The sequence below is a fragment of the Ranitomeya variabilis genome, chromosome 1 (assembly GCF_051348905.1).
Source record: "Ranitomeya variabilis isolate aRanVar5 chromosome 1, aRanVar5.hap1, whole genome shotgun sequence".
Taxonomy (NCBI): Eukaryota; Metazoa; Chordata; class Amphibia; order Anura; family Dendrobatidae; genus Ranitomeya; species Ranitomeya variabilis.
Genome location: NC_135232.1, coordinates 1,081,912,971 through 1,081,939,047, shown reverse-complemented (window position 1 = coordinate 1,081,939,047; position 26,077 = coordinate 1,081,912,971). Strand labels below are relative to the sequence as shown.

General features: G+C 46.5%; 1 protein-coding gene across 1 annotated transcript; it reads left to right on the top strand.

Moving 5' to 3' along the window:
• The first annotated feature begins 10,427 nt into the window (after positions 1–10,427).
• On the top strand, positions 10,428–25,372 carry LOC143788553 (extracellular superoxide dismutase [Cu-Zn]-like). Its single transcript, XM_077278337.1, has 2 exons — positions 10,428–10,567; positions 24,484–25,372. Exon 2 carries the CDS (start codon positions 24,497–24,499, stop codon positions 25,235–25,237), a length of 741 nt encoding a protein of 246 aa, XP_077134452.1. The 5' UTR covers positions 10,428–10,567; positions 24,484–24,496; the 3' UTR covers positions 25,238–25,372.
• Positions 25,373–26,077: the final 705 nt, after the last annotated feature.

Here is a 26,077-nt window from a genome sequence, read left to right as displayed (position 1 = left end):
TTGTCAGAAATCACAAGTTGTACATTTCTTATTCTCGACCGCTGTAAACTGAATTCCAGAAAATTCTAAACTGGAATTCAGAGAGGAAGACAGATCAGTTCCTAAGTCATGTGACAAGGCTCAATAAAGGGTCAACATTGACTTGTAGGATTGCTACCTTCCAATAGGTGGCACTAGAGTTCTATCTCTCTTCCTCTCTGAAGGAGACAATGACACAATGGTCATTCAACATATTAAGCAAGAATCCATTGTTCAATGACCCTGCATTACTGTCTTGCAAACATAGCAGATGATAAGTTGTAGGAGCTGATGTAAGAGGCAACCATTAGCCATTCAAAATGATCAAAAGTCAAGGTTTAAGACTTATATGACAACAATGTATGATTCTTGACCAACTGAAGAACAAATAAATTCAAAAGTCAAAATATAGATAACAGTCTATTACTCCTGGCTTACTGAACATAGACGTCTGGTTAATTAAGATAAAATGCCGTGTCGTCACAGAAGACCTCCCATATAATGGAGGTTGGAAAAGTTGGGCACTTATATAGATAAATATATGTGTGCTCAGTACCAAGGACTGGCACATGACTTATTCCTTCCAAAGACCATACTAAGGACCAGGGGGTACTCATTAACCCCTTAATCCCATATGACGTACTATCCCATCAAGGTGACCTGGGACTTAATTCCCAGTGACGGAATAGTACGTCATATGCGATCGGCCGCGCTCGCGGGGGGAGCGCGGCCGATCGCGGCCGATCGCGGCCGAGTGTCAGCTGCCTATCGCAGCTGACATCCGGCACTATGTGCCAGGAGTGGTCACGGACCGCCCCCGGCACATTAACCCCCGGCACACCGCGATCAAACATGATCGCGGTGTGCCGGCGGTATAGGGAAGCATGGCGCAGGGAGGGGGCTCCCTGCGGGCTTCCCTGAGACCCCCAGAGCAACGCGATGTGATCGCGTTGCTGCGAAGGTCTCTTACCTCTCCTCCCTGCAGCAGGCCCGGATCCAAAATGGCAACGGCATCCGGGTCCTGCAGGGAGGGAGGTGGCTTACCAAGTGCCTGCTCAGAGCAAGAGCTTGGGAAGCCTGCAGCACTGTAAGTCAGATCGCCGATCTGACAGAGTGCTGTGCAAACTGTCAGATCAGCGATCTGTGATTTCCCCCCCTGGGACAAAGTAAAAATGTACAAAAAAAAAAATTCCACATGTGTAAAAAAAATAAATAAATAAATAAATTCCTAAATAAAGAAAAAAAAATATATATTATTCCCATAAATACATTTCTTAATCTAAATTAAAAAAAAACAATAAAAGTACACATATTTAGTATCGCCGCGTCCGTGACGACCCAACCTATAAAACTGTCTCACTAGTTAACCCCTTCAGTGAACACCGTAGGAAAAAAAAAAAACCGAGACAAAAAACAACGCTTTATTATCATACCGCCGAACAAAAAGTGGAATAACACGAGATCAAAAAGACGGATATAAATAACCATGGTACCGCTGAAAACGTCATCTTGTCCCGCAAAAAACAAGCCACCATACAGCGTCATCAAAGAAAAAAGAAAAAAGTCCTCAGAATAAAGCGATGCCAAAACAATTATTTATTCTATAAAATAGTTTATATCGTATAAAAGCGCCAAAACATAAAAAAATGATATAAATGAGGTATCACTGTAATCGCACTGACCCGAAGAATAAAAATGCTTTATCAATTTTACCAAACATGGAACGGTATAAACGCCCCCCCCAAAAGAAATTCATGAATAGCTGGTTTTTTGTCATTCTGCCTCACAAAAATCGGAATAAAAAGCGATCAAAAAATGTCTCATGCCCGGAAATGTTACTAATAAAAACGTCAACTTGTCCCGCAAAAAACAAGACCTCACATGACTCTGTGGACCAAAATATGGAAAAATTATAGGTCTCAAAATGTGGAGACGCAAAAACTTTTTTGCAATAAAAAGCGTCTTTTAGTGTGTGACGGCTGCCAATCGTAAAAATCCGCTATAAAAAATGCTATAAAAGTAAATCAAACCCCGCTTCATCACCCCCTTAGTTAGGGAAAAATAATAAAATTAAAAAAAATGTATTTATTTCCATTTTCCCATTAGGGTTAGAGCTAGGGTTAGGGCTAGGGTTAGGGTTACGGATAGGGTTAGGTCTAGGATTAGGGCTAAAGTTAGGGCTACGGTTAGGGTTAGGGCTAGGGTTTGCGCTAGGGTTAGGGCAAGGGTTAGGGTTGGGGCTAGGGTTGGAGCTAAAGTTAGGGTTAGGGTTTGGATTACATTTACGGATAAGATTAGAGTTAGGGGTGTGTCAGGGTTAGGGGTGTGGTTAGGGTTATCGTTGGGATTAGGGTTAGGGGTGTGTTTGGATTAGGGTTTCAGTTAGAATTGGGGAGTTTCCACTGTTTAGGCACATCAGGGGCTCTCCAAACGCGAGATGGCGTCCGATCTCAAATCCAGCCAATTCTGCATTGAAAAAAGTAAAACAGTGCTCCTTCCCTTCCGAGCTTTCCCGTGCGCCCAAATAGGGGTTTACCCCAACATATGGGGCATCAGCATACTCGGGACAAATTGGACAACAACTTTTGGGGTCCAAGTTCTCTTGTTACCCTTGGGAAAATATAAATTTGGGGGGCTAAAAATCATTTTTGTGGGGAAAAAAAAGATTTTTTATTTTCATGGCTCTGCTTTGTAATCTGTACTGAAATACTTGAGGGTTCAAAGTTCTCACAACACAGCTAGATAAGTTCCTTGGGAGGTCTAGTTTCCAATATGGGGTCACTTTTGGGGGTTTCTACTGTTTGGGTACATCAGGGGCTCTGCAAATGCAACGTGACGTCTGCAGACCAATCCATCTAAGTCTGCATTCCAAATGGCGCTCCTTCCCTTCCGAGCTCTGCCATGCGCCCAAACAGTGGTTCCCCCCCCACATATGGGATATCAGCATACTCAGGACAAATTGGACAACAACTTTTGGGGTCCAATTTATCCTGTTACCCTTGTGAAAATACAAAACTGGGGGCTAAAAAATCATTTTTGTGAAGAAAAAAAAAAGAATTTTTATTTTCTTGGCTCTGCGTTATAAACTGTAGTGAAGCACTTGGGGGTTCAAAGCTCTCAAAACACATCTAGATAGGTTCCTTAGGGGGTCTACTTTCCAAAATGGTGTCACTTGTGGGGGTTTTAATGTTTAGGCACATCAGGGGCTCTCCAAACGCGACATGGTGTCCCATCTCAATTCCAGTCAATTTTGCATTGAAAAGTCAAACGGCGCTCCTTCCCTTCCGAGCTCTGCCATGCGCCCAAACAGTCATTTACCCCCACATATCGGGTATCAGCGTACTCAGGACAAATTGCACAACAACATTTGGGGTCCAATTTCTTCTCTTACCCTTGGGAAAATAAAAAATTGGGGGCGAAAAGATAATTTTTATGAAAAAATATGATTTTTTATTTTTACGGCTCTGCATTATAAACTTCTGTGAAGCACTTGGTGGGTCAAAGTGCTCACCACACATCTAGATAAGTTCCTTAAGGGGTCTACTTTCCAAAATGGTGTCACTTGTGGGGGGTTTCAATGTTTAGGCACATCAGGGGCTCTCCAAACGCAACATGGCGTTCCATCTGAATTCCTGTCAATTTTGCATTGAAAAGTCAAATGGCGCTCCTTCCCTTCCGAGCTCTGCCATGCGCCCAAACAGTGGTTTACCCCCACATATGGGGTATCAGCGTACTCAGCACAAATTGTACAACAACTTTCGGGGTCCATTTTCTCCTGTTACCCTTGGTAAAATAAAATAAATATTGGAGCTGAAATAAATTTTGCGTAAAAAAAAGTTAATTTTTATTTAAACATTCCAAAAATTCCTGTGAAACACCTGAAGGGTTAATAAACTTCTTGAATGTGGTTTTGAGCACCTTGAGGGGTGCAGTTTTTAGAATGGTGTCACACTTGGGTATTTTCTATCATATAGACCCCTCAAAATTACTTCAAATGAAATGTGGTCCCTAAAAAAAATGGTGTTGTAAAAATGAGAAATTGCTGGTCAACTTTTAACCCTTACTTAGTACAATATGTCATGAAAAAACAATGTCAGAATCGCCAAGATCCGTTGAAGCGTTCCAGAGTTATAACCTCATAAAGGGACAGTGGTCAGAATTGTAAAAATTGGCCCGGTCATTAACGTGCAAACCACCCTCGGGGCTTAAGGGGTTAAGTGTGAAAGAAAGGCAATTCCAACAGCTAAAGAAGAAAGGGTTCTTTACAGTTAGATCAGTCAGAAGGTGGAATGCCGACCAAAAGAAGTAGTAATGGTAGACACTATAACAGCTTTTAAAAATGGGCTGGATGGTTTCCTCAGTACACATAATATTGTAGGATGTAGATAGTTTAGTGATGAAAAATGTATAATTGGTGGTGAAAGGTTGAACTTAATGGACTGAAGTCTTTTCTTCACCTATGTGTAATGCTAGGGTATGTCATTAACAGAAGGAAGAGGCAAAAGCATAGTCTGAGGTCAGAGTACCAGGAGGATAATGGATCAGAGCTGAAGGGGTTAAATAGGCGGATGGTCAGAACGAAGTCCAAGGTCGGACAACAGATGAAGCATACAGAACTCAAGGCACAGGAGAACAAACTTCACAAGCTAAGTGTACGTCTGGCACAGTTCTGGGAGAGACAGCTCAGTTAAGTAGCATGGCAATTACCTGAAATAATGAACACTTGGAGACAGCCAACGCCTCACATCTCAGATTGGATAGTCGAGCTGTCAATCAACACACTGACAGCACAGCACGCCCCTTTACCAGATTGGATGATGGCCAAGCTGTTAGTAACTGCACCCCAGACACACTGAGCAGTTGAACTGTGACAGTATCCCCTCTTCTAGGGGGAGCCACTGGACCTCCAGTCTTCCCAGGAAATTTTAGATGGAAGACCGTGACTAACCAATCAGCCTTCACATCTCAAGAAGGGACCCAGGATCTCTTCTCTGGTCCGTATCCCCTCCAGTGGATGAGGTATTGGATGGAATTACGGATCTTCCAGGAATCCACAACCCTCTGAACCTCATACTCCAGACCACCATCTACTGAAAGTGGTGGAGGCAGGGATGAGGGAGACAATATAGAAGGGACATACTCCTTTAATAGTGATTTATGGAGTATGTTAGGGATGCGAAGGGATGGAGGAAGCTTTAATCTAAATGCCACAGGATTGACCACCTCTAGGATCTCATATGAACCAATAAACTTATAACCCAACTTTGCCGACAGCACTTTAAGTTTAATGTTCCTAGAATGCAACCAAACCTTATCCCCAGTCTTAAAAACAGGACTCACTGAACGTCTTCTATCGGCCTTTCATTTTTGGCGAATGTGGGCAGTCCCAATATTCTTTTGAACCTCCCTCCAGACATTCCCAAGTAACTGTATGGCAATCTCCACTCCAGAGCATTCAGAACTAATCCTAGAAAATTCACCAAAATGGGGATGAAAATGGTGAAGTTTCGGTAGATTGATTTACTCGACTGTTAAAAGCAAACTCAGCGAGAGGTAAAAACGAAGATCAGTCCTTCTGTCACGCTGCCACAAAGCACCTTCAAATTTGTTCCAAAGATTGATTTGTCCTCTCAGTCTGACCATTGGTTTCAGAGTGATAAGCAGATGAAAATGACAAGTCAATCCATACTTTACAGCAAAAAGCTCTCTAAAATTTAGAGACAAATTGCACCCCACTATCATACACAATGTTCAGAGGGATCCCATGTAACCTTACAATATGAGAAATAAACAACCTGGAGAGTGTCTCTGCATTAATCCTGACAAAGGAACAAAATGTGCTTGTTTGCTGAATCGATCAACTACCACCCAGATAGCAATCTTCCCATCAGACCGTGACAAATCTGTAATGAAATCCATGGACAAATGAGTCCATGGTTTTCTGGAATTGGCAATGGAACCAATTCCTCAGCCATCTGGCTATGACTGATTTTGGCGCGTTTGCAGACTTCACAAGCAGATACAAAATCTTCAATATCATTATGCATGGACGGCCACCAAAAAAGTCTCGCAACGGCTTTCCTTTTGGCAGTAACCCCAGGATGACCACTTAAAATGGAATCATGAAATTCCTGTAACACCCACAATCTTAGGTACACAGGCAAAAATAATTTGGACCCTGGGGAAGTGGAAGGAGCCAACGACTGGACTTTATGAATCTCCTCTTCCAATTCCAAGGTTACCATAGACACCACAATACCCTGAGGAATATTGGAGGATGGAGATTCTGGAGGAGAAATGGAATCTAGACTACGAGATTTAAGCATCAGCTTTCACATTCTTTGACCCTGGTCTGAATGTAATAGAAAAATTAAACCAAGAGAAAAACAAGGACCATCTGGCCTATCTAGGAGTTAACTTTTTATCTGATTCAATGTAAGATAAATTCTTGTGTTCCATGATCACCGTAACTGGTTGAACCACCCCCTACAAAAAATGCCTCCATTCCTCAAAGGCCAATTTGACAGCAAGTAACTCCCAATTCCAACATCATAATTTCTCTCTGCCAGTGAAAATTTTTTAGAAATAAAAGCACATGGACCCAGGTTAGTCAGAGTTTTGGGCCCCTCTGATAAGACTGCCCCCACTCCGATCTCTGAAGCATCCACCTCCACAATGAACGATTCTTGGAGATCAGGTTGGATCAGAATGGGTGCGGACATAAAACAATCTTTAAATCTTTCAAAAGCCCTGCTAGCACCCAGCGACCAAACCTTGAGATTCGCCCCCTTACGTGTAAGGCGTTCAGGTTTTTAGCGTTTTTTCGCTATAAAAACGCTATAAAAACTCATTAAAAACACATACATTATGCATCCTATCATTTAGAATGCATTCTGCATGTTTTATGCACATGATGCGTTTTTTTACGCGAAAAAAACGCATCGGGGTAAAAAAAGCAGCATGTTCATTAATTTTGCGGATTTTCCGCGTTATTCATGCAATTCTATGCATTAAGAAAAAACGCAAAAAAAAACGCACAAAAAAACGCGTCAAAAAAGCGAAAAAAAACACATGCGGATTTCTGGCAGAAATGTCTTTGTCAGGAAAATTTCTGCAAGAAATCCTGACATGTGACCCTAATAGCTGGTGAATCCCAGAAAATGCTACAAAGACTTAAGATCGCGAGAATAAACCCAATCAATTATGGCCTGCAGCTTCCCAGGGACAAACTTAAATCCTTCTGCTGATAAGATAAACCCCAAGAAAGAGATTTAGGGTATGTGGACACGTTCAGGTTGTTTCGTGTTTTTTTCGTGTTTTTTCAAGATAAAAATGCTATAAAAACTCATTAAAAATGCATGCATTATGCATTCTATCCTTTAGAATGCATTCTGCATGTTTTGTGCACATGGTACGTTTTTTTCCGCGAAAAAAACGCATTGCGGTAAAAAAAGCAGCATGTTCATTAATTTTGCGGATTTTCTGCGTTCTTCCCGCAATTCTATGCATTTGGAAAAAACGCATGAAAAAACGCACAAAAAAACGCATCAAAAACGCGTCAAAAAACGCATGCGGATTTCTGGCAGAAATGTCCGGTTTTTGTCAGAAAAATTTCTGCTAGAAATCCTGACATGTGCACATAGCCTTACTGAACAGGAAAAAAACACATTTTTTGAATTTAGCAAACAGAGATCTCCCTCAATTTCTGTAACACAACGTGGACATGTTCCTGGTGAGTGTCCAAGTCTGGCGAGAAAATTAGAATGTCATCGATGTAAGTCATAACATATCTTCCAATTCAATCAGAAAAAATATAATTCATAACATTTTGAAACACAGCAGGTGCATTATATAATCCAAAAGGCATAACAAGGTTTTCAAAAAGAAACTCAGATGTCAAAAACGCCGTTTCCTTTGATCACCCTTCCGGATGCGTACCAAATTGTAAGCCCCTCCAAGATCAAGTTTCGAAAACACCCTGGCCCCCAGAAGCTGATTTATGTAGGTCGGGGATGAGTGGAAGTGGGTAAATATTCTTAACTGTGACCTTGTTTAGTTCTCGGAATCAAGGCAGGAACGGAGACCCCCATCTTTTTTTCAACAAAAAAAAATCCAGCAGCTATAGTGGAGGAGGAAGGACGGATCAGAGCTAAAGGGGTTAAACAGGCGGATGGTCAGAACGAAGTCCAAGGTCAGGCAACAGATCAAGCATACAGAACTCAAGGCACAGGAGAACAAACCTCACAAGCTAAATGTACATCTGGCAGAGTTCTCGGAGACACAGTTCAGATAAGTAGCATGGCAATTACCTGGAATAATGAACACTTGGAGACAGCCTACACCTCACAGTCTCAGATTGGATAGTCGAGCTGTCAATCAACACACTGAGAGGTGGAACTGTGAAACTATGTAACTATTTAAAACCTCTAACTATTCCCTGTTTGATTTTAGTGTTCAATGTACAAAACTGACAGATGAAAAAGTGTATCCCCTATTGTGATACATGTGTGATTACAGAAGGACAGACTGATAGGGATCCTAACGACCTTAAGAACAAAGTTACCAAAGTCCATTTTGTAAATAGAGCCTCAGTGTGCCTACTTTACTGTGTATAATAGCATCAGTGGTCACTCATGTACACCACTGCTCCATTCACACTGGAGACTATGGAAACTGAGAGTCAGAACCCTATTGATTAGACATTTATAAGGTATGATAGGACAACACCTAATAACTGGCAACAAACTTGCAGACACTATGGCCCAATTAATTTTGCATGCCCGTTTTAATGAAGGGCGTGCTGGAGTGTGATTAGCTTCTTAATGATTTTTTTTTCGCATCTTCACCACTGAAAGAAACATTAGCATATGGCTTGCTTACATTTCTGTCTTAATATGTTCCATTTTTGTGGTGTCATATTTGATGTAATTGTTGAGTGTGCTTAGCCAAGCTCCATCTTACCTTTTCAAAAAGTTAGCGAACCTGGCCAGGACTGAGCAAATCACAACAGGCAGCCATATTTACCGACACCATGTCATAATATTAAAGCACTGCAGGATGCAGCAGACCCCCATGATAAAGGCAGAGTATTTAGTAGTGACTTGAAAAACAATGAGGACCTTTGACGTGAGTTGCAAGCTTGCGTGTCTTGGCCAAAATATCAGCCAGTACACCATGCATTTTATACATCTTTTCAAGGATGCAGACTGTCTCTTTAGTGTTGCTTTGGGGAATTGGGAAGTCTGTACTTGTGGGGTGCACTTATATTGTGCTGGGCAGCATGTCTGTTCTAATAGTATGGGCGTCACTAATGGTCGGAAACTAAGGACTAAACTTAGCTGTGTGACTGGCATCTTATAAAAGCTCTATCCGAGTGTATTTTTAATACTAGGCAACCACCCCCTCCACGAATGCTAGGTGTGTCTTTGGTTGTTTCATCAGTATTTTGCCTACGCCGTAATCATGGGAGCTGCTGTATCCTCCAGTGCATTAATATTGTGACCTGGTGTTGGTAAATTTGGCTACCTTTTTTTTTTATAAAGTTACCTGGCCAGGACTGACTTAAAAATACCAACAATGGCAAAATTTGGGGCCAACTTTGTTTTTCAACAGTTCAAACAGATTTTTTGCCAGTATTCTGCGGAAAATGCTTGATGATTCAGGCTGAATATTGTTACCTATTTGACTTATTCGTAACGATGGAAGAGAGAAATACGACATACATCCAAATAAGAAATAAAGATCACGACTAAGGCTACGTTCACACGATCCGTTTTTCACTGCGGATTTTTCCGGTCCTTTTTCGGGGAAATCCGCAGTGGAAAACGGCGGTGCTTCTCTCGGCGGATTTGTGTCCTTTTTCTTCTGCGGATTCCACTGCGGGTTTCCAACTGCAGTTTCCTATTGGTGCTGTTGGAAACCCGCAGCGGAATCCGCTGAAAGAATTGACATGGTACTTCTTTTTTCCGTTGGCAAATCCGCGCGGATTTTCCAGCGAAAAAAAGGATCGTCGGCACAGCGGGTTTTGTTTTCCATAGGGTAACATTGTACTGTACCCTGCATGGAAAACGGCTGCGGATCCGTAGCTGCAATTCCGCTACGGATCCGCAGCAAAAAACGGATCGTGTGAACGTAGCCTTAAGGGCTTTCCCATGATATTGCTCAAACTTCCGATCTACCGTTGTTCCAGGATAAGCGATTAGTTGGGTGTTTTAGACCATTAGTGTCAATTATCTCTGATTGTATCCAGATTTTTCCCCATTTCTAGTAAAAGCCACTGTTACATCCACAACATCATGCGCCTGTTAAGTAAGGGCTGGACGTCACCCAAGTCCTCGCTGCAGCACAGATTTGTTGTGTACGGCTTACATAACCAAATGTTAATGACTCGGATCCAAAAATCGAGTCCACAGGAATGTAAATGCTAATGGTGTAGTACTCACAGCAGACACTCCCATAGCAGAACGTTACAAAACCTCGGCACATCCAAGACCCCGCTCACATCCTCGTCTCATCTCCACATCTGTACACAGCGGCTCCAGCGACACAGGTAATTATCAGTGTAATTGCTGAAAACGTGAGGAAAATCAGACCCTTAATGCAGACTGGTGTGAAATGGAGTCTATGTCCCTATGACAGCATTAGTAATTGATGACCGGTGCATCGCTTACATTTGGATGATGGAACACGCTGTCCTTGATGTGCAGCAATAGGCTGTCAGCGTGTTATATTACTATTACACCTCTGCCACAAGTTTTATAATTTATCTACTTTCACAGGGTTTTTTGTGCTGTTTCGTTTTAAGAAAAGCAGACATGGTTGTCCGGTTACTAGCGCCTGTTTTTGACTATTTTTATACCCGTTTTCCTTTTGACATTTATACCATTTATTTCATGTTCTTAACTGAAGGCAAAAAAATAGCACATGGAACTATATATAGGTTTTACATAGACTTTTATCTGTCTCCAAAGCTATAATAGATTCTTGTGTATCAGTGCAATTGCCAGTATTGTTCATCCTGATCGTCCGGGTTCCTAAGTTGCCTTCTAAAAACTTAAGAATTCGTCAAGTCAAAAGTGGATGGTTTTTGCTCGTCTTTTATTCCCACTTCCCCCCTGAGTATTCTGTTCTTTTTTTTTTTTTAAAGCCACCACATGGTTCCAGAGATATGGTCCTTTTTGTTTAAGGATAATTTATGTGGTCTTTACAAGGGATAGTTCCATACAGGGTAATTATGCAGAGCAGCTGAAAGACATTTCCTCCAGGGAATCCCTTGAGCAATGCCCCCTTGGTAAAGACCATAAAAACTAGCACTAACCACATGGCAGATTTAACCTTTTAAGGACCTATGACAAAAATATATGTCCTGGTCAGTTGTTCTTGCTCCCGGTTGGTGGCGATGGCTGTCCCCAGAAAGCTGATTGGCATGGAGCTCAGCTGCGGGGCCAATCACAGATGTTCGCTCACTGATCGCTATGACTGGTCACTCACAAGATGTCTGACCAAACCTAGAGATTAAGCTTCATGTTGACAGGAGAAAAAGCCATTCCTGGTTCTGATCACCTCACTCCTCTCCTATCTGTTGAGAAGATCAGAGCCATGAAACTTGTTATCCTTGTTCAGCCTCTCCATTATGAGTAGTGTTAGGGATAGGTAGGTTAGGTTTGGACATTAATTAGTTGGGTTTAAGGCTGGAGTACATGTAGCTGCTCTGGCTGCAGCAGAAGCCTCCCCCCTCTGCCTTGTCTGTACTGGAGCTAAAGAGTGATAATCCTAGCCTTATGGCTAAGCGGGCACAGTTTAATTGGGTCACCAGCCGAAAATGGAACTGATCACAAATGTGGTTAACCTGTGTTTTCTCCAGGATTTCTGTCTGTCTGTTTGAGATCGTGTAAAAAATACGTCAGATTACACTGGCCGATTATCACGAGCGAACGTTCCTAGCAACACTCATTTCCCAATAATCAGTCAGTGTAATCCGGCTGCCAATCATCGAACAAGGAAGATGCCCATTTGTTCAGTGAAATGAAGGTAACTTATAAAGCTGTGTTCTCAGCACCACACTGTCCTACGTAAATAGACTTGTAGACTTGTGCTGCCGAGAACATTGATATTCTATGCTCACAAAGTGATCTTTTACTGTTGGAACTTCTGTGTGCATAGGAAGTGCACACAGAATTATTGTGCCCAGCAGCCCGATACTGAATGAACTTGTGTGCAGGAAGCGATACTGTATAACCCTATGTGCAGCAAGCGATACCGTGTGAGCCTGTGTGCAGCGAGCGATACCGTGTGAGCCTGTGTGCAGCAAGCGATACCGTGTGAGCCTGTGTGCAGCGAGCGATACCGTGTGAGCCTGTGTGCAGCGAGCGATACCGTGTGAGCCTGTGTGCAGCGAGCGATACCGTGTGAGCCTGTGTGCAGCGAGCGATACCATGTGACCCTGTGTGCAGCGAGCGATACCGTGTGAGCCTGTGTGCAGCGAGCGATACCGTGTGACCCTGTGTGCAGCAAGCGATACCGTGTGACCCTGTGTGCAGCGAGCGATACCATGTGAGCCTGTGTGCAGCGAGTGATACCATGTGACCCTGTGTGCAGCGAGCGATACCGTGTGACCCTGTGTGCAGCGAGCGATACCGTGTGACCCTGTGTGCAACGAGCGATACCGTGTGACCCTGTGTGCAGTGAGCAATACTGTGTGAATCTGTGCGCAGCGAGCGATACCGTGTGAGCCTGTGTGCAGCGAGCGATACCGTGTGACCCTGTGTGCAGTGAGCGATACCGTGTGACCCTGTGTGCAGCGAGCGATACCGTGTGACCCTGTGTGCAGCGAGCGATACCGTGTGACCCTGTGTGCAGCGAGCGATACCGTGTGACCCTGTGTGCAGCGAGCGATACCGTGTGACCCTGTGTGCAGCGAGCGATACCGTGTGACCCTGTGTGCAGCAAGCGATACCGTGTGACCCTGTGTGCAGCAAGCGATACCGTGTGAGCCTGTGTGCAGCAAGCGATACCGTGTGAGCCTGTGTGCAGCGAGTGATACCATGTGACCCTGTGTGCAGCGAGCGATACCGTATGACCCTGTGTGCAGTGAGCAATACTGTGTGAACCTGTGTGCAGCGAGTGATACCATGTGACCCTGTGTGCAGCGATCGATACCGTGTGGCCCTTTGTGCAGTGAGCGATTCCGAATGAACCTGTGTGCGAGCGATACCGTGTGACCCTGTGTGCAGCGAGCGATACCGTGTGACCCTGTGTGCAGCGAGCGATACCGTGTGACCCTGTGTGCAGCGAGCGATACCGTGTGACCCTGTGTGCAGCGAGCGATACCGTGTGACCCTGTGTGCAGCGAGCGATACCGTGTGACCCTGTGTGCAGCAAGCGATACCGTGTGACCCTGTGTGCAGCAAGCGATACCGTGTGACCCTGTGTGCAGCAAGCGATACCGTGTGACCCTGTGTGCAGCGAGCGATACCGTATGACCCTGTGTGCAGTGAGCAATACTGTGTGAACCTGTGTGCAGCGAGTGATACCATGTGACCCTGTGTGCAGCGATCGATACCGTGTGGCCCTTTGTGCAGTGAGCGATTCCGAATGAACCTGTGTGCGAGCTATACCGTGTGATGCTGTGTGCAGAGAGCGATACTGTGTGACTGTGTGCAGAGGGCGATACCATGTGAGCCTGTGTGTAGCAAGCTATACTATGTGACCCTGTGTGCAACGAGCGATACCGTGTGACCCTGTGTGCAGCAAGCAATACCGTGTGAGCCTGTGTGCAGCGAGCGATAATGTGTGAGCCTGTGTGCAGCGAGCGATACCGTGTGCCTTTGTCTGCAGCCAGCGAGTGATAGTGTAACCTTGTGTGCAGCGAACGATACCGTGTGACCCTGTGTGCAGCAAGCGATACCGTGTGACCCTGTGTGCAGCGAGCGATACCGTGTGACCCTGTGTGCAGCAAGCGATACCGTGTGACCCTGTGTGCAGCGAGCGATACCGTGTGACCCTGTGTGCAGCAAGCGATACCGTGTGACCCTGTGTGCATCGAACGATACCGTGTGACCCTGTGTGCAGCGAGCGATACCGTGTGACCCAGTGTACAGTGAGTGATACCGTGTGACCCTGTGTGCAGTGAGCGATACTGTGTGAGCCTGTGTGCAGTGAGCAATACCGTGTGATGCTTGCTGTGTTTAGCGAGCGATACTGTGTGACCCCATGTGCAGCGAGTGATACTGTGTGACCCCATGTGCAGTGAGCAATACCGTGTGATGCTTGCTGTGTTTAGTGAGCGATACCATGTGACCCCGTGTGCAGCGAGTGATACTGTGTGAACCTGTGTGCAGTGAGCGATACCATGTGACCCTGTGTGCAGCGAGCAATACCGTGTGGCCCTATGTGCAGTGAGCAATACCATGTAAACTTGTGTACAGCGAGCGATAGTGTGTCCAGCGAGCAATACCGTGTGACCCTGTCTGCAGCCAACGAGCGATACAGTGTGACCTTGTGTGCAGTGAGCAATACAGTGTGGCCTTGTGTGCAGAAATCGATACCGTGTGACCCTGTGTGCAGCGAGCGATACCGTGTGACCCTGTGTGCAGCGAGCTATACCGTGTGTCCTTGTGTGCAGCGAGCGATACTGTGATCCTGTATGGAGTGAACGATATTGTGTATCCCTGGGTGCAGCAATCTATACCGCGTGAGCATGTGTGTAGAGAGTGATACCACGTGACCCTGTGTGCAGCGAGCAATACCGTGTGACCCTGTGTGTAGTAAGCGATACCATGTGAGCCTGTCTGCAGCGAGCCATACCATGTGACCCTGTGTGCAACAAGCGATACCACGTGACCCTGTGTGCAGCTAGTGATACCATGTGACCCTGTGCACAGCGAGCGATCGCTGCAGACAGGAAAGATCGATGACACCATCCCACAGTGATACTGGGTTTGTTCGCTGTTTTTTTGCAGTGTCAGTGTGGGAGTGCAAGGCAGAGATTCAATGAGCTTTCACTCTGTGCAAGTGAGCACTCTCAACCAAGCTAAGGCGCAATACGGAAGATGCTAAGGGAGGTTCGTACACTGGATTGCTCTGGCTAACAGGCTGCACTGGATTGCTGTAACGGAAGGAGCGTGGCCTAATCAAGGGGGCATGTCGGCTGCTTCTCCTGCTGGCTGTGCCGGAGAAGCAGAGTCTGTGCGGGACTGCGGGGCACAGCTTCACAATCGGGACAGTCCCGCAGTATGAGGGACGGTTGGGAGCTATGCAAGTCATGGCTGTATGGAAAATCTGTATGGATCATGTTGCATCCAATGACATCACGTCGACAGAGCAAAATTTTCTCTTCCGTTATTCTGTGTTAAAGAGGAATCTTTATTGATGTCATGCTGATTGACAGCTGGATCCCCGCTGCCTAACTGCGGGGAGCAAGCTATCAATTAGTATGACATAGACAGTGACGCCCCATTGACAGATCAGACCAGAAAAAAAAAGAGCTGCTCGGTTGAGATGAGGTCAAATGATGCAGCAGAATCCCAGGGAAGAACTGTTTATGACCACTCTGAGCCAGGAGGGATCGGCGCCGTGCAGAACAGGCAGGTAGTTATCAGCTACCTGCCTGTAAGTTCTTAGCCACAAAGAATAAGCAATAATGCCCTTAAAAAGGTAATAAAAACACTTATTATGCACAACAAATGAGATTCATGGCACTTTTTAGAAGAATTCAAAACCCTGAAGAATTGTATTTGTGAAGAGGCCAAAAAGAAAAGAAAAACTGAGAATAATAGCTTGACTAACCAGTATTATTATAAGGCCGGAGACACACTGGTGCGAGAGACGGCCGAGTCTCGCTGGTTAAAAGCAAGCTGTGGCACCTGCACTCCGGAGCGGAGCGTGCGGCTCCATAGCAATACATGGAGCTGCACGCTCAGCTCCGGAATGCAGGTGCCACAGCTTGCTTTTAACCAGCGAGACTCGGCCGTCTCTCGCACCAGTGTGTCTCCGGCCTCACACTGTCTCCGGCAGACAAGTATATGAAGGTGATCAGTTAGGGGAAAGTTTATCTGTCAGAAGTTGCCTATACATTGAAGCTGACTCACCTGGCTTTGTACCAGAGTGTGGCTAAGCTTCTGTTTGCATTTCCTGCTTAGTTCTAAATTAATCCTGTTTAATTAAAATGTTCTTGAATTTTGTTTTCTTGTTTGCTTTCTTAGGCACACTAAACCTAGAACTAAAGATGTAAATGAAACAAAAAATCTAGTTATCCCCACTGTTTATTAGGGGCTGTTTACACTGTCCGATGGCAGCTGATTAACGACCGCCAACCGGCTACATGTTTGCCTACCAGTGGTAGTTTAATAGCATGTTTAGTCGGGTTAGTGGCACTTCCCATGTGCACAGAACATTCGGTAACTGATCGTTCTGTCTCCATACCCTGTCATTGTTCTAGGCAGCATCGGTGTAAAAGGCCAGTTTAACCCCACGCCCAGAATATACCCGGGGTATAAATTGGACTAGTCCAGTTTATACTCCTCTGGGCCAGATTATACCCCTGGAAATTCTGGCATAGCCCAAACTATACCCCGGGGTATAAATTGAACTAGTCCAGATTATACCCCTCCAGGTCACAATATACCCCAGCTGCTGTATATCAGGCAGCGCACAGGGCCCCAGGCAGCACACAGGCGCCCCAGGCAGCGCACAGGGCCCCAGGCAGAGTACAGGGCCCCAGGCAGCACACAGGGGCCCCAGGGAGCGCATAGGGCCCCAGGCAGTGCACGGGGCCCCAAGCAGCACACAGGGCCCCAGGCAGCCCACAGGGCCCCAGGCAGCCCACAGGGGCCCCAGGCAGCACACAGGGGCCCAAGGGAGCGCATAGGGCCCCAGGCAGAGCACGGGGCCCCAGGCAGCACATAGGGGCCCCAGGCAGCCCACAGGGGCCCCAGGCAGTGCACAGGGCCCCAGGCAGCACACAGGCACCCCAGGCAGCGCACAGGGCCTCAGGCAGAGCACAGGGCCCCAGGCAGCACACAGGGGCCCCAGGGAGCACACAGGGCCCCAGGCAGCACACAGGGGCCCCAGGCAGCGCACAGGGCCCCAGGCAGCGCACAGGGCCCCAGGCAGCACACAGGGGCCCGAGGCAGCACACAGGGGCCTGAGGCAGCACACAGGGGCCCGAGGCAGCGCACGGAGCCCCAAACAGCGCACTGTGCCCCAGTCAGTGCACAGGACCCCAGGCAGCCCACAGGGGCCCCAGGCAGCCCACAGGGCCCCAGGCAGCGCACAGGGCTCCAGGCAGCCCACAGGAGCCCCAGGCAGCTCACAGGACCCCAGGTAGCCCACAGGGGGGCCCAGACAGCGCAAAGGGGGCAGACAGTGAGCAAAGGGGTAAGAGATAGCGCGCAAGGGGGGGAAATAGACAGAGCGCATGTCCCCTTTGCGCTGTCTGGGCCCCCCTGTGCGCTATCTGGGACCCACTGTATGCTGTCTGGGACCCCCTGTGCGATGTCTGGGGCCCTGCTCTTGAGCATATCACTCAATCCTAGTTTCACATTTGCGTACAGTCGTGCGCATGAGTACGCTCTCAGTGAAGCCTTGACCACTGCTGCGCCCTGCCGGTTAAGCTCCACCAACATTCTTTTGACGGTGCTGCAACCCGCGGCGAAGGCAACAAGTTGGATTTTCTTGCATTCACCGAATTGTCAAAACAACGCATGCAGACGCAAACGCAAACATCCGCAGGGCCTGCGTACCCAATGATAAAGATAGGGTACGCAGGCCGCATGCGGCCGCATGCGCACCTGGGCGGCGCTTAATTGGCGGGCATGACAATGGGCGGGGCTTCACTGAGAGCGTACACAGCTGTGCGCAAATGTGAAACTAGCATAAGATATCTAGGGCCCTTGTGCGATGTGCGCTGCCTGGGGCCCTGTGTTCTGCCAGGGGCCCTGTGGGCTGCCTGGGGCCCCTGTGCGCTGCCTGGGGCCTCTGTGTGCTGCCTGGGGCCCTGTGGGCTGCCTGGGGTCCTGTGCGCTGCCTGGGGCACCGTGCGCTGTTTGGGGCTCCTGTGCGCTGCCCGGGCCCCTGTGTGCTGCCTGGGGCCCTGTGGGCTGCCTGGGGTCCCTGTGGGCTGCCTGGGGCCCCTGTGTGCTGCCTCGGGCCCTATGTTCTGCCAGGGGCCCCGTGTGCTGCCTGAGGCCCCTGTGCGCTGCCTGGAGCCCTGTGGGCTTCCTGGGGCCCTGTGGGCTGCCTGGGGCCCTGTGCACTTCCTGGGGCCCCTGTGTGCTGCCTGGGGCCCTGTGTTCTGCCAGGGGCCCCGTGTGCACTGCCTGGAGCCCTGTGGGCTGCCTGGGGCCCCTGTGTGCTGCCTGGGGCCCCGTGCACTGCCTGGGGCCCCGTGCACTGCCTGGGCCCCTATGCGCTGCCTGGGGCGCCTGTGTGCTGCCTGATCTACAGCAGCTAGGGTATATTCTGACCTGGAGGGGTATAATCTGGACTAGTCCAATTTATACCCAGGGGTATAGTTTGGGCTAGGCCAGAATATACCCGGGGTATAATCTGGCCTAGGCCACTTTAACCCCGGGTATATTCTGGGCGGGGGGGTTAATCTGGCCTGTTTACACCGGTCCTGTTTACAAAGGACGATAGAACGATGTGCTGCCAAAAACGATGACTTTTAAACAAGCTTAAAAATCATTTCACTCAACAAATTAGCAGTTTTAGGGTATGTGTCTACGTTCAGGAAACGCTGCGTTTTTGACGCAGCGCTGAGCCGCAGCGTCAAAAACGCAGAGTCCAGATGTTACAGCATAGTGGAGGGGATTTAATGAAATCCCGTCTCCACTGTGCATTAAAAAACGCATGCATTTTTCCCGCAAAAACGCACATGCGGTGCGTTTTTTCAGAACGCAGCATGTTGCTACAATGAGCAAAACACGCAGGAACACCGCAGGTGACCTGCCAGTGACCTCAGGTGCATTTTTGGTCAGGATTTTACCTGCATAAAATCCTGACCTAAGCCTGAAGCAAACCTGAACGTGGACACATACCCTTAGGCTATGTTCACACTTTGCGGTTTTTGCTGCGGATCCGCAGCAGATTTGCAGCTGCGGATCCGCAGCCGTTTTCCATGCAGGGTACAGTACAATGTTACCCTATGGAAAACAAAAACCGCTGTGCCCACTTTGCGTTTTTCCGCTTGAAAATCCGCGCTGATTTTCTGCGGAAAAAAAGAAGTAGCATGTCAATTCTTTCTGCGGATTCCGCAGCGGTTTTCCACCAGCACCAATAGGAAAGTGCAGTTGGAAACCCGCAGTGGAATCCGCAGTAGAAACCGCACAAAAAACAGCAGCGAAAACCACCGCGGTTTTGCACTGCGGTTTTTCCAAATCCGCAGCTGAAAAATCCGCAGCAAAAAAGGAAAGTGTGAACAAGCCCTTAGGGTTTGTTGAGTAACTGACAGCCTGTTTACACTGACTGACAGCCTGTTTACACTGACCAATCATCAGGAAATGAGAGCTGCTAGGAACGCACATTTGTGATACATTTTTCAGTGTAGATGCTCTTTTACGCCCACTCAAACACTTTAGATAGCTGTAATACAAACTATGCTTGGGTCTACAGCTATCTTGCCTGACTATCCCAAACAGAGGAGCTCTCGCTCCCCCATGAATACCTAAGCTACTGCAATGTCCTGCACATGGTGTAAGTGACATAACGAATCAGGAGAACTATTCTACATTTCTAATTGGAGGTATTTGCTAATATTATTATTATTACACCTACTACATATTGGGATAGGATCTTAGAGATGAGAATACTCCTTTAAATTGACCAGCAACATTAAAATAGGTCATGGCACATCTATTTTTTTTTTTTTATTAAAGATGAGTTTTAATCTCTTATAACATGTCTAATAGAGTTCTAGGAAAATAATAATATTTTCTAAAGTGCAGTTATAATCAAGAAATATGAAATAGGGCAAAAAGCCCTTCACTGAAAGTGAATACTGTACCGCATTACCGGGGACGGTCCTCTTTAGACAATATCTACTATGTGCCCAGAGTGACACCTGTCCAATTGTCAAGGGCAAAGAGCACTGTAAGAGAAAGTCTTCCATTCTGGAGGACTATTATATCAATGCATTACACAAACACTTATTGATTTCAATGGCCGCCATGTAATGCTTCACTTCTTCTGAACTGTGGGTAACCTTGACCTAGTAAGGCCCCATCGACAGATGTATAAAAAATCCCATGAGAAAATCCTTCACATGAATGTAGTGTGGTGAGGCCCCGGGGAAAGCTGTTACTGTCTCCAAGTGTAACCCCGGTTATTACTTCATTATTGAACGTCTCTCTGCTGAATCTTCCATCTTACGCTCCACTGGGCCAGAAACGGCCATTCTATTCTCCAACAAAATTTCTGCTCCCTTTGATAATTTAACTACAGGTTATTGATATCCTTGTAGTTGAAGGAAAAAGTAAAGTTTTCCAATATATTAAAGCATTTTCCACTGCAGATATTTTCAGATTTTCTTCATTACTGTTAGAGAAAATCGCAGGATATTTTTTACTTAGAATTGCGTATTATTGTGTATTATTACTTAGAATTGTGTATGTTTATTTAGGTGCTGACAATAGTACCATGGATGTGGGGAGACAGTGCCAGGCTGTGCAGCAAACTATGAGAGGTTCTTTACCCTCATTTTTATTATCCATGATAAAAATATACAACTTCTTTGAAAGTAGAATGATGGTACAATATACACAATGGACACGGAAGTAGAAAATCCAGGCTGATGATATAGGCGACATCAATTCCTACACCAGACCCCAGTCTTCTAAATCAGTTCATTCCGAGGACCAGACCTATAAAATCAGTCCCGAAATCTGTATTTTCAGATGTTCCCCCTCTCATAATGCCATCCAAATCTCCACTTTAAAGAGAATGTGTAATCAGAAAATGATCCGATCTACCTGCTTCTCTTTTGCTCGTAATGACCTTTGCCAAGTTCAGAGCATTCCCAGAAAAGTTCTTCTACAGAAATTATTGAGTCAGAGCCAGCTATTGCTGTATATGTCTATGTAGTTGTCGCAGGGGCGGACACTGACAGCTAGGGGCCGGAGTGCAAGAAATCTCTTTGGGCCCCCTCCTTTGATGGCAACAAAAAAAGTGTTTGCCCCTTCCTGAGTTCCTATTATTTTGCATGCTTGTCACACTTAAATGTTCCAGATCACAAAGCAAAATTAAATATTAGACAACGATAACACAAAGCACAGTATTTAAATGAAGGTCTTTATTATTAAGGGAAAAAAGAAATCCAAACCTACAGGGTCCTGTGTGAAAGTGATTGCCCTCTAAATCTAATAACTGGTTGGGCCACACTTAGCAACAACTGCAATCAAGCGTTTGCGATAACTGGCAATGAGTCTTTTACAATGCTCTGGAGGAATAGTGGCGCACTCACCTTTGCAGAATTGTTGTAATTTAGACATATTAGGCTGTTTCCAAGCATTAACCACTTTTTTAAGGTCATCCCACAGCATCTCAATCGGATTAATGTCAGGACTTTGACTAGGTTACTCCAAAGTCTTCATTTTGTCTTTCTTAAGCCATTCAGAGGTGGACTTGCTGGTGTGTTTTGGATCATTGTCCTGCTGCATAACTAAGTGCGCTTCAGCTTGGGGTCACGAACAGATGGCCGGACTTTCTCCTTCAGGATTTTTTGGTTGACAGCAGAATTCATGGTTCAATTTACCACAGCAAGTCTTCCAGGTCCTGAAGCAGAAAAACATCCCTAGACAATTACACTACCACCACCATACTTTAGGTTCCTTTATTGAAATGCTGTGTTACTTCTATGCCAGATGTATTGGGACATATAGTTTCCAAAAAATTTAACATTTGTCTTGTCAGTCCACAGTGTATTTTCCCAAAAGTCATGGAAATCGTCAAGATGTTTTCTGGCATAACTGAGTTGAGCCTTTATGTTCGTATTGCTCAGCAGTAGTTCTCGCCTTGGAACTTTGCCATGCAGGCCATTTTTGCCCAGTCTCTTTGCTATGGTGGAGTCATGAACACTGACCTTAAAGGGAACCTGTCACCACGTTTTTGGAAGATGGGATAAAAATAGCGTTAAATAGGGGCAGAGGTGGGCGTTACATTAGTGTGTGTGTTATGCGTTTATTACCCACCTAAGTTGCCGAAATAACTTTGCAAAGTCTCCGTTTTCGCCTGTCAATCAGGCTGGTCAGGTCGCATGGGCGTGGTGTCTTCACCCAGATTTGGCGTAGTTTTCCGTTGGTGGCGTAGTGGTGTGCGCATGCCCAAGGTCCCGAATCCTCTTCCAGGGGATTTAAAATAGCGCGGTGTTCGTTATTGCATTGGTGATCGGTGGGCGCGGCCATCTTCCTTTGGCCGCGCGTGCGCAGAAGCGGCGCTCTGCTGGCCGCGGCTTCAGGAAAATGGCCGCCGCGATGCCGCGCGTGCGCAGATGGATATCGCGGCGGCCATTTTCCTGAAGCCGCGGCCAGCAGAGCGCCGCTTCTGCGCACGCGCGGCCAAAGGAAGATGGCCGCGCCCACCGATCACCAATGCAATAACGAACACCGCGCTATTTTAAATCCCCTGGCAGAGGATTCGGGACCTTGGGCATGCGCACACCACTACGCCACCAACGGAAAACTACGCCAAATCTGGGTGAAGACAACGCCCATCTGACCAGACTAGCCTGATTGACAGGCGAAAACGGAGACTTTGCAAAGTTATTTCGGCAACTTAGGTGGGTAATAAACGCATAACAAACACACTAATGTAATGCCCACCTCTGCCCCTATTTAACGCTATTTTTATCCCATCTTCCAAAAACGTGGTGACAGGTTCCCTTTAACTGAGGCAAATGAGGCCTGCAGTTCTTTGGATGTTTTTGTGGGGTCTTTTGTGACCTCAAAGAAAGGCATGCCTTGTCACGACTGGTGGGCTCTCATGAATTGGCTAATTTGTGTGCCAAGTACCGTAGATACTCGTGTAAATGCTGAGTTTTTCAGCACTTTTTTTGTGCTGAAAATTCCCCCCCTCGGCAGAGCAGCGGGTGCCAGGAGCCAGCACACACATCATACTCACCAACCTGCATGCCCTCGGTGCTGGCACTGCATCTCATTCCGGCCGCCGGCGTCTGCCTGCAGCTCTTCCTGTGCTCAGCGGTCACATGGTACCGCTCATTACTGTGATGAATATGGACGCGTCTCCACTCCCATAGGGGTGGAGCGCATATTCATCACCTTAATGAGCAGTACCACATGACCGCTGAGCACAGGAAGAGCTGCAGGCAGGCGCCGGCAGCCGGAACGAGATGCAGTGCCAGCACCGAAGGCGCGCAGGTAAGTATGATGTTTGTATTTTTTTTAATAGGAAACATGCACACAGGGATAGGGAATAAGGAGGCATGCATACAGGGATGGAACTGGGAGGCATGCATACAGGGAAAGAACGGGGGAGGCATTTATAAAAGGACAGGGAAGGGAGAGGCATGAATACAGGGACGAAACGGGGGAGGTATGCATACAAGGACTGAACAGGGGAGGCATTCATACCAGTACAGGGAACGGGGGGCATGCATACAGGGACTGAACGGAGAGGCCTGCATACAGGGACTGAATGGAGGAGGCATGGATACAGGGGCTGAATGGGGGAGGCATGAATACAGGGACAAAACAGGGGAGGTATGCATACAAGGACTGAATGGGGGATGCATTCATACCAGTACAGGGAACGGGGGGGGCATGCATACAGGGACTGAACGGGGATGCATGCATACAGGGACTGAACGGGGGAGGCATGCATACAGGGAAAGAATGGGGGGAGGCACAAAGACAGGGGCAGGGAGGCATTCATACCAGTACAGGGAAGGGGAGGCATGCATGCATACAGGGGACTGAACAGGAGGCATGCATACAGGGACTGAACGGGGGAGGAATGCATACAGGGACTAAACGGGGGAGGCATGCATGCAAGGACTGAATGGGGAGGCATGCATACAGGGAAGGAATGGGGGGAGGCACGCAGTCAGGGGCAGGGACGGGGAGGAATTAATACCAGGACAGGGAAGAGGGAGGCATGCATACAATGACAGGGGAGGCATGCATACAGGGACAGGGATGGGGAGGCATTAATACCAGTACAGGGAAGGGGGAGCCATTCATAGCAGGACAGGGATGAGGGGACAATGCATACCCGGCTTATACTCGGGTCAATAAGCTTACCCAGTTTTCCATGGCAAAAGTAGGTGCCTCGGCTTATACTCGAGTACATACGGTACCTTCATTTTTATAATATATGTAGTCTAGATTTCACATAATTAGTGTTTGAATACGTTTTACAGAGGCTGCTCTATTCATTTCTTTCCATATAAATAGACTAAAGAAACCTATTTCACCCAATAACTTAATGGAGTTTCTTTTTTTTTTTTTTTTACAGACATAGGTAAACCATGCGTTCTGCACTTTTCAGGAGTGTTATACTCTTTATCTCCGTTTGCTTTAGCACCAGAGCAGAGATGCAAGAAGCCTGCCAATGTGAAATATTAACAGATATGTCAAAGAAGGTAAATGACTTATGGGCCACGACCCTGAATGCCATTCCAGTTTGGAGCCATCCAGATAAAGCTATCTATGCCACATGTAATCTACAGCCAAATCCCAAACTGAACGCAGCTGAGCTACAAATCACAGGCAAGATTTTGCTTAAGCAAATCTATCCACATGGAAAGTTAGAAGCGGTCTTCACTATACAAGGGTTTCCTATGGATGTCAATCAAACCTCAAGAGCCATTCATATCCATAGTTATGGTGACCTTAGCAATGGTTGTGACTCTACTGGTGGACATTTCAATCCGCATTCAGTAAATCATCCTGGTCACCCTGGTGATTTCCACAATTTTCGCGTCCGAAACGGGAAGATTGAACAACATCTTACAGATCTTGAAGCCACGCTGTTCGGTCCATACACCGCAGTTGGAAGATCAATTGTTGTCCACAAATTGGCTGATGATCTTGGCAAAGGCAATAACCAGGCCAGTTTGGAAAATGGAAACGCCGGCACACGTCTTGCTTGTTGTGTGATTGGCTTCACTACAAACAGCAGCTGGGATAAGTACATTCAAGATAATGCGAGCCTGAAGAACCCAAGAGTCTCCAGGCGTCTCAACAACATACGAAAAGCTAAAAACTGAAGAAGTTCTGGCTAATGTTGGATACTTGTTTTTCCCTACTTCACTATTAGAACTTGCTTAATTTAGGCTCAACTTCTTAACAATGATCAGAGCATTTGTTACTAATCCCCATACTCGTGTACAGTTTCAAAATATATTCTGTGATTTAATAACATTAAGAAAAGAGCAATAAAGCTAAAGATTTCACTATTTCATCTTCCTAGAATAGCACTGTCCACTACCCTATACTCATCAATAAATGCCAGAAACCACAAACATTTGATTGTAGTGTTATATATATAGTTACATAGGAAAAAAGACCGAGGTCCATCAAGTTCAACTTTTCTCCACCAATTATAAATTTTTTGTCACTAAATTAACTATAACCCACAATGCTATTTGTACTGAGGAAATCATCCAGCTCATTGTTAAAAGCTGTTATCGTGTCGGCCATTACTACCTCCTGTGGTCGGGCATTCCACAGTCTGACTTCTCTAACTGTAAAGAACCCTTTCCTATTTAGCTGTCGGAATCTCCTTTCTTCCACCTGTAATGAGGGCTGTTGTGAATTTGGATTCTGGGCTCCCCCGGTGGCTACTGGTGGAATTGAACTTGTGACATCATCTTCCCTGTTCACCTGTTCTGATTAGATCTGGGTGTCGCTATATAACCTGGCTTCTCTGTTAGATGCTTGCCGGTCAACAATGTTATCAGAAGCCTCCCTGTGCTTGTTCCTGCTCCCAGACATCTACTAGATAAGTTGGACATTCGTCCATGTTTTGTTTTTGTATTTTGGTTCCAGTTCACAGCTGCAGTTTCGTTACTGTGTCTGGAAAGCTCTTGTTGATCAGGAATTGCCAC

Coding starts and splice junctions, on each gene's coding strand:
- LOC143788553 (XM_077278337.1), top strand. CDS start 24,497: ATGCGTTCTGCACTTTTCAGGAGTGTTATACTCTTTATCTCCGTTTGC.